The following is a 9,703-nucleotide window of genomic DNA, read 5'->3' on the forward strand; positions in this document are numbered from 1 at the left end:
GTTTGGGGATGCCCTCCGATTTTTTTAAAATTTGCCGGGCGATTTCAGTCTCATCTTTCATTAGCCAGACTCTAATAATAAAATTTAAAACCTTTTTTAACCCTATTTAACAAGAAACTTAACTATGCATTGTTAAATACTCGTATAATAGATTAGTAGTGATTATCAAGTATCCTATATCACAATTGATATAAGTTGTTAATGAATAACAAAACAATTACTTACTTAGTTAGCTAATTGATGTTATTAAATATATCAGATGCTTAATTTATAAATTACTTCGTTGAGTCGGTAAGCGCAATTTAACAGACTATTATGAACAAAGAAGTGACGAATAATAATAAACTTATACATATGAAATAATCTGAATAAGCATAGGTAGGTATAGTTTCTGAATGAGCAATACGAATAGACTGGATAGAGTATCCAGAAAAGATAATCTACTCATAGGTATCCGTAACGCCTCACAACATTAACCTTAGAAGCCTTAGAGTACATAGTTATATTAGGTACTAATATGTTAAATAATAATCATTATTGAATAGCATAAAAGAGATTTCTCTTTTAGAAGTAAAATCACTGCCTCCCTATTTGCCTAGTTACTTTGGCGTTTCGGTGCAAATTGCAATTTAGGTAGATATTTCTATGTATCTACATATTAGTTTTTCTAGCGAACTAATACTTTTTTAATAACTTTGAAGACTTTCTCAATTATTATTAATAAATCATTGTTTCTGATATTTTATTTTTTGTTATTTTGTTGTTTCTTTTATTTAGTTCTTAGTTGTTTCTGTTATTTTATTTTTTGTTATTTCTGTCATTTTATTTTTGTATTTTTTTAAATATGATAACAATGGGATATGTAACTAAATGAGAGAGAAAAATTTGTTTCGAGTGCTTAATAATTGTCACTTTATTGGAACTTAATTCCTTCAATTGGAAATCTCGTAATCTGGATTATTTTTTAAAAATCTGTTTTTTTTTTACAAAATCGCCGTCGCATCGTGCTGATAAATCGAATTAACTACTGATAAATAGTAATTTTGGGTTGTTACGAAAATTTATGAAATCCTTGTATTAACGAAGGCCGATATTGCTTAAGCAAACAAAGAAATCGAATAAAATTAAACAAAGTACATAAGTCAGTACTCAGTAGGCATAATATGAATTTTATTATATCATTTTTTTAGATTTATTCAATGATTAGATAGGTGCGTACTACGTACCTCTTCAAGATACGCATGCCTAACATTCCTTAGAATAACCTTAAAAACGAATTATTCATTTTAAAATAAAACAATATTATGATGTATTATATTTAAAAATATTTTCAATAAACTTTATGGTTTGCACTTGGGTACATATTTGATAAATTAATACATTCAACGTAAAGTACCTACATAATATGACAACAAATGGAATATACCGAGTCATATTTATTACCAAATTATTAGACATTTTTTTTATACTTAGGTATATTAATAGTTGATCATTATCGGTCCGCTGATAGTGCTGATACGTAAATAATATTTAAATACTTGCCAACCTGCTGTACTTATACTTTCAATCTGTCTGTGATATCTTTATATAATATACCTAATACCAACTATTTACGCATCTTTTTCTTATAACACAACTTTTTACATTACATTTAGATTGCTATATAAGTCTAAATATCATATATTGGTATTAGATTAAAATATATGATGAAAATAGAATTGATATCTATTTCCTGTCTACCTATCATTATCCTTAGGTAGTTAAAAATTCTAAAGCTAGTAAAACGCTGCTTCTGAAACATTGTTGCCTGTAGGTCCATTTTTATTGCGTGTACACAGACTTATTTCGTTTAGAAGTATGCCTAAAATCCTTTTTGCCTAAGGTTAATATGGTAGGTACTTTATATGTTATGTATTTTAAGGTCATTCACCCCTTTTGCAGTGAATGAACTATTATTTAGGTATGGTTTACATTTATAGACGTAGTGTGACCTAGTAGGTAGTGAGTAAGTACCTATAATGCTTTTATAATATATTTAGAATAATTTAGAAGAATATCAATGGTACAAATGGATGCAAGTGACCTAATTTCGCAATTAAGTATACCTACATATTTTTAATTTTTGTAGGCCTAACAAAAATATTATCAAAGTTCTACGCATTGCCCATTAAAAAGTTTAATGTACTTACCTACTTATAAAGAATCTAGAATGTGGCGGTGTGTGACGCAAAAGGTAGATAAATAATTCAATTTATCAGCCAGTTTTGTGGGTGTGTACCTACCTATCCACAGTAAGCAGCAAAATTCGATCGACGTGAATCACATTATCTGACATATTATGTGTGGTGCTGTTTAATTTTGTTGTATTACAATAGCATCGTCAAGGTTTTGTGCACACCTACTTCATGTTTATGAACTTTATGATCATTCCTCGTCAGTGAATGGTATTGATTGCACGTTGCTCTGTCCACTGTTCACGCGCGCTCTCGAAAGTAACACTAGTAATTTAAAGACGTAGTCGTAATACCTGTTATTGATTTTTCGTGGACCAAAAAAATCTATGAAAATGTACTCCATCGCTGAAGCTACATTGGCTTTCATTGTTTTATACCTTTTCTCCTTTCTCTTCGAAGTAGTAACGGGATTAGTGTCATAGGCAATTAGTGCGTAAATAAAAAGATGTGATATTTAAAATTTTCGTTATAAAGTTAGTTCTAAGTTAAGTAGTCAAAATATCAATGCAATTTATGTAAGGTTTAGGATTTAATAAATTATTTAAGATAGTAAAATATGTAAAATAAATTCCATTCCAATAGAGGAGTACCTATCGTTGATGCCTGGTAAGTATTTTTACCATTAATACTTTTTGTTTTAATTTTCATATTACTTAACAATAATAATACATGGTACTAAAATACATATTAAAGTAGGTAGGTACATCATTTTATTTCATTGCATGTACTGTAATGTAATGAATTATATTGTATTACTTATTTAATATGATAACTAAATTGGTAAATAAAGGTAAATAGTGGATACTTTAATACATCTTGCATAATATACACTAGTTTAATATGTAATTTTATGTGGGTAGTTATCTTTTTAATAATATTTTTGGTCAGCCTTCCTCATATTAGATCTAAGAGGCAGGTACTTATTGTTAATAAGTTGGATTATGTTAATATACCTAATTCATCCTTTGATTAAATAGTGCTCTAAATGGAATTATACAACTATGTATGCATTAAAATACATGAGCGTATAATAAGTCTATGGTATTTTTTTATCTGTTATTTTAGATGTCAGCTGTGATGTTGTCGTCAATGTCAGTCAATTGTATTGTCAATGTCACAATGTTAAGAAAAAACTTGCATTTTTAATTTAGAAAATGCATTTATACTTATTATCAAGAAGATTCCGTTTTAATAATAACAAATTACACAAAGTCTACTTATCGACGCCTTCTCATAAAAAGTGGCAAAGTGTTGTGGGTTTGGAAGTTCACGCTCAGTTAAATACGGAATCTAAATTGTTTTCCGGTGCTCAAAACACTTTTGGTGGGTTAGTGAACAATTGTGTATCGTTATTTGACGCTGCAATACCCGGGACATTGCCTGTTTTGAATAGAAAATGTGTGGAACTAGGAATTTTGACCGCATTGGCCCTTTCGTGTAAAGTGAACGAAGTATCGACTTTTGACCGAAAACATTACTTTTACGCTGACTTGCCCGCTGGCTATCAGATAACACAACAAAGAGCCCCATTAGCTAGCGACGGTGTTATAAATTTTCAGGTATTAAGTAAATATTAGGTAATTTTCCTTAGCTCTTGTAATTGGTATTTTTGAGGTTCCTTAACTTGAAGGTAAAAACGGAACCCTTATAGGATCACTTCGTTCCCTGTCTGTCTGTCTTGTATAAAATTATTTTACGATGGTACGAAACCCTTTGCGAATCGGACTAGCCAGACCAGTTTTTTTTTTGACACTTCTTTTGCTGCCTTATTATTCTGTATCTGTCCTTGGGATTTTTTCAGTAATTAACATGCTAAGTATCTACTCATCATTATAGTTTAAAATTAGCTATGTTAAACAGTTTCTCAGTGCTTTGCAAATGTTTTTATAAGTAAAATTAATTAGCAAGTATTTTATGTATAACTGTGATGTTTATGACTTAGTTTTAAACCATTTGATCAAATAATTAACCAATGTTCCTCCTTTGTTGGCAGGTATTCACACCAGGGGTCCATAAGAAGCCATATAACAAGAGTTCAAAGATAAAGCAGATACAACTGGAGCAGGATAGCGGCAAGTCCTTGCATGATGCTGAGCTGAAGCGAAGCCTCGTAGACCTGAACAGAGCTGGGGCACCTCTCATAGAACTTGTCTTTGAACCTGACTTGGAGGTAAAGAAACTATACTTATTTAGCTTTTCCCCACTGCTTTGTCAGCATATTACAATTATTGTACAGTGATTGCGAAACAAGTAGTCCAATCTGAACTTGCTATATGATGGTTTGCATAGATCATAGGCTAAGGATTAAATACATATTTCTGACTGATGTCTATTTTTATACAATGCACAGTCATATGCTTCATGTTCAAATCTCATTGGTAGGATTTCTTATCAGAAGGTCTCCATAATGAGCAGCTCAATTGCAGTAAAATGACAGCTACAATGTCATGATCGCAATCACCTCTTATTGATTGACGCTCGCTCACTATTGGCTACAATGCATTGTTGCGACAAGAATAGTATAAAATTAGCCAATAAAAACAATTGCGATTGTAAAAATGATAGATGCTATCTATGCAAGCTATCTTTCTACCTTCAAAATCGACTAAGAGATTGGGCCATGAAAAGGTACCACTTGCATTTATAATAATTAGTAACTGATCGAGAAAGTATCCCTATCATAATCAACCCATTGCTAGTCCACTATTGAACACAAGTCTATTCTCTGAATGAGGTGGACTTAGGTATAGTGGGCCACCCTGGCCAAGTGCCGAATGGCAAACTTCGCACACTTTTGAAAATATTATGGAGAACTCCCATTTTTTTCCATCACCATAAAAGCAAGTGAAATTCAATTTCTTAAAACGCTTTTAACTCTGAAAAGTTAGTGCTGCATGCTCAGGATTAAACCCCGAACTCCGGAATAGGAAGTGGACATCTTAACCACTAGGCTTTCATTGCTGTCGCCAGACCACCACACCACCAGACAGATAGACATTCTCATTTATAATATTATAAACCTGATTAAAAAAATGTGGGTTTTTCTTATTTCATTCAAATATAAGTTAGCCCTTGACTGTAATCTCACTTGGTGGTAAGTAAAGACACAGTCTGAGATGGAATCGGATTCACCTAGAAGGTTTTATCAAACCCATACCCCTTTGGTTTCTACATGGCATTGTACCGGAAGGCTAAATCACTTGGCGGCATGGCTTTGTGGGTAGGGTGGTAATTAGCTACAGCCAAAGCCACTAGATATTATTAACCTAATTAGATAAAATTATTGGGTTGAGAATTGTTATTATAATGATTTATTCTGTTTTCAGGATGGGGAGGAAGCGGCGGCATTGGTCAAAGAGCTGGTGCTGATAGTGCAAAGGCTAGGAGCATGTACGGGACGCATGGAGGAAGGAGCGTTGCGAGTTGACGCGAATGTGTCCCTGCGGCGCGTCGGCGAGCCCCTGTCTACCCGCACTGAGGTAGATTTTAAATCTTGTTAGCCTGATTGAATGAACATTATACAAAAAAGTTAGTGTCAAAAAGGATGCCTGCTCACTGCTCGCTGTAGCCACGAATTGATCGACACCTCATTCATCAAAATCGGTTCAGCAGTTTAGGTGCTACTGTGGAACACACATAAATACAAACATCTATACATACATACATGTGTAGACTGCTAAAATCATAATCCTTTCTTTTGGGTTTGCCACAGTTTAGTAAGAAAAAAAACTGTTTATTTTTGTTTATAGATCAAAAACATCGGTTCAGTGCGTGGCGTGGCGGGCGCTATTCGCCACGAAATCGACCGACAGCGCACAATACTGGATAGTGGCGGTCGCATCACCAACGAGACGCGGGCCTGGGACGCAGCAGCCAAACTCACCATTCCCATGCGCGACAAAGAAGTTGTTCAAGATTACAGGTAATAGTCCAACCCTTTAAGATTATTGCTTACTGGCTGATGCGTACATTAAGTTTTTTTAAAATCCCGTGGGAACTCTGATTTTTATGAAATAAAAGTAGCCTATGTGTTGAATCCTGAGTTAGCATTATATAGATTGTACCAGGGTACAGTCTATCTCTTTTCCGCATTTAAGCCAAATCCGTCCAGTTATTCCGTAAAAGAGTAACAAACATACACACAAATTTTCGCCTTTTGTACAAGGCCAGACGGTGTTGCGGCGCAGGCATTCAACAAGCACCTAGTTCATAGAATAGGATATAGAATGCCCTTCTGGCTTCAGTTTTTTCTTACGCTTTTAATATAGGTACCTTCAAGTCAGAAGTGAACAGGCCTAGGCAAGCATATTCTACCTTAGGCTGCATCACACCTTGCCAGAGGTTTGATAGTCTATAAAAAGAAGAATATCTAATAGTACCTACCTTTTAAGTACAGAAGAATCACTCCGCAGAGATGTTTAGATAACTCGAAATTAAAAAAAAACCCAGACACAAAAACCTCTATAAGAAAACTAGACAAGAGCTGATAACTTTCAAACGGCTGAACCGATTTTCTTGGATTATAGCTAAGAACACTCCCGATCAAGCCACCTTTCGAACAAAAAAACTAAATCAAAATTGGTTCATTCGTTTAGGAGCTACGATGCCACAGACAGATACACAGATACACACGTCAAAATTATAACACCCCTCTTTTTGGTCGGGGTTTAATAAATAGCGACCGTTATGAGGATGCTATAATGTGCAATTTTGCTCGCACAGTGCTCATAAAGCTGGAGATTAATTTGCAACATTTTGTATCGAGTTTTTGTAACTCAAACCGAAGATTGATTTGTAATGTGAGTTTGTAATGGATCATTCATGGCGTCTAGTTAGAATGGAAATCACTCACGATAGTTTAAACGTTAAAATAGAGCCAATTTGCTATTAAATTCACAGTCAGTGTTAAATTAACAGTCTTTGAGTTCTATTGTCTTTTGTACTATGGCTTCCTATGCCTGTATTTAAAAAATCAGTACTTTGTTTTATAATAGTAGCTACTAAGCTTATTAAGACAAGCATAGGAACTATGTATTTGCGTTGTTGCATGATAGTTCTTTTTTTTTTTCTAAAAGAATATTAGCCATGTTAAATGACTAATATTCCCCTTTCCTCTCCAAGTAAGCGTCAAGCTTGTGCTAGGAGTAGGTACGACAATAGTGCAACGGGCGAGGTTTGAACCGTCGACCTTTCGGTTTCAGTCCACTCCTTTACCGGTTGAGGTATTGAGGCTCTTTGTTTGGGTACTTAGCTTTATAGCGCGTTCATCATAACATTATTCCATTAGGATTCCCAGGAATCAATTCGAATAGTTTTTTTTTTACAGTCAAGCGATCTGATCCAGTGTTTGTTGTTATTAAGCAAAGCGAACGCGAAAATTTACTCTTTAATTTTCTTTTTTTGAGCGAATTGAGTGCGAAATTTTTTCTAAAACTATCATACAGGAATGATCCAATGGTCCAAAGGCATTCCGAACTAGTACAGATGCATATTTTGATGACTCAAAAGTACTTGTAAAAGTTTATTGAATAAAAAAACATTTTTATCTTGTTTGATTACAGATTCATGCCCGAGCCAAATCTTCCGCCGTTAAGAGTCAATCTCAGTACAAAAGAAGACACACAAGACGTCATCAGCGTTCCACTTGTGAAGGACAAAATACCAGAACTACCGGAACAAACTAGAAGAAAACTAGTTGAACAGTACGAGTTAAAACCAGAGGCCTCCATACAACTTGTTAACGAACCTGTTTTACTTGAATATTTCCATAAAATCACCACAAATAAAGCCAGAAACCCCACTAAAGTTGCTAATTTGTTACTCAATGAACTTTTAACGATACTAAATAAGAGGAAAATAGATGCGGAAAACTGCCCCGTCACAGATAACCACTTAGCAGATTTAATAGATTTCTTATTACAAAACAAAATAAATTTGAACATCTGCCGAGCGACTATCGATGAACTCATTGAAGACTCAACGTTGACTGTTAAAGAACTTATTAAACTTAAAGGTTGGTTCCTAATAACAGATGAAAAGGTGATAGTGGACAAATGTAAAGAAATTATAGAAAACAATCCAAAAATTGTGAAACAATATAAAGAGGGGAAAGTCAAAGTATTCAACGCTCTGTTAGGCTTATTAGCTAAAAGCACAGATAATAAATTCGATATGTCACTTGCATCTGAAAAGATGGAAGAGTTGTTAAAGAAATAAATTTGTAAATATTTTTGTATCGTGTTTTATTATATTTTCCAATGAACCTTCCAATTTTGTAAAAAGCAAAAGCGCTAATGGCTGCTTTGGTTTTCTGTAAAAGCTGGACACACGTCATATTCTTCATCATGATCAACCCATCGCCGGCTCACTACAGAGCACGGGTCTCTAAGAGTGAGAAGAGTTTTGACCATAGTCGGCCACGCTGGCCACGTGCGAATTACCAGACTTTACACACCTTTGAGAACATTATGGAAAACTCAGGTTTGCAGGTTTCCTCACGATGCTTTCCTTCATCGTTAAAGCAAGTGATATTAATAAGTTATAACTCAAAATGTAAAAAACCCCCTACACTAAAACCTCAATAAGAAAACTAGTAAAGAGCTGATAACTTCCAAACGGCCGAACCGATTTTCTTCTATTATAGCTAAGAACACTCTCGATCAAGCCACCTTTCAAACAAAAAAAAAACTAAATTAAAATCGGTTCATTCGTTTAGGAGCTACGATGCCACAGACAGATGCACAGATACACACGTCAAACTAATAACACCCCTCTTTTTGGGTCGGGGGTTAAAAACGCACATAGGTACTCGGAAAAATTAGAGGTGCGTGTGTGGAATCGAATCTCTGACCGCCCAAATAGGAGGTGGACGTCATAACCACTAGGCTAGAACGGCTTTTAAAAATAATAATTAAATAGTTTAAAGTTAATAGTTAGTTTTCGCCTCCCTGATAGTTCCTAAAATAACAGCTTGTACCTATAATAAGTAAAAGACTTAAATTTATCTTAGCCTAAGATATATACCTACCTAACCTCTATGTACCTAAGAATCTTAGGTACATAGAGGTTAGGTAGGTATATATAGGTAGGTATATGTAGCTTCGATTATTATTATACAATCTATTATTGTAATAAAACGTTAATTTTAAGGAACTTGATATAACACCTTGCGCAGACGCAGACATAAAATATATGATGTTCTATGGAACGAAAACAACAAGCGCCTGGCTCGCGGTCTTATTTCTTTCAAAGAACGCCGTACATTTTGTCCACACAATGCACAGACGCACAGGCGCTTGCTATATCTTAACTTTAAAAATTTTCAAAAGAAAAATAAAACCGACTTCAAAAACCAAAAACACTAAAAAGTAGAAAATAATTTTTGTTTAGCTACACATGTAATGTACCTAGGTATGAAGTCGAGCGAGCATATTAAAACAAAATTAGAAATCCAAGAGTGAAGCTCGCCC

The 9,703-nt window shown here is 34.3% G+C and overlaps 1 protein-coding gene across 1 annotated transcript; it reads left to right on the top strand.

Annotated features, from left to right (window-relative positions):
* The first annotated feature begins 3,362 nt into the window (after positions 1 to 3,362).
* LOC123875623 (glutamyl-tRNA(Gln) amidotransferase subunit B, mitochondrial) lies at positions 3,363 to 8,465 on the top strand. The gene is made up of 5 exons (XM_045921554.1): positions 3,363 to 3,793; positions 4,228 to 4,404; positions 5,561 to 5,713; positions 5,984 to 6,156; positions 7,796 to 8,465. The coding sequence occupies exons 1-5, from the start codon at positions 3,389 to 3,391 to the stop codon at positions 8,448 to 8,450; spliced, it is 1,563 nt and encodes a 520-aa protein (XP_045777510.1). The 5' UTR covers positions 3,363 to 3,388; the 3' UTR covers positions 8,451 to 8,465.
* The last annotated feature ends 1,238 nt before the right edge of the window (positions 8,466 to 9,703 follow it).

This window comes from Maniola jurtina, chromosome 20, assembly GCF_905333055.1.
Source record: "Maniola jurtina chromosome 20, ilManJurt1.1, whole genome shotgun sequence".
In the NCBI taxonomy this organism is placed as follows: domain Eukaryota; kingdom Metazoa; phylum Arthropoda; class Insecta; order Lepidoptera; family Nymphalidae; genus Maniola; species Maniola jurtina.

Coding starts and splice junctions, on each gene's coding strand:
- LOC123875623 (XM_045921554.1), top strand. CDS start 3,389: ATGCATTTATACTTATTATCAAGAAGATTCCGTTTTAATAATAACAAA. Junction 4,405..5,560: donor TCTTTGAACCTGACTTGGAG/GTAAAGAAACTA, acceptor TTCTGTTTTCAG/GATGGGGAGGAAGCGGCGGC. Junction 6,157..7,795: donor GAAGTTGTTCAAGATTACAG/GTAATAGTCCAA, acceptor GTTTGATTACAG/ATTCATGCCCGAGCCAAATC.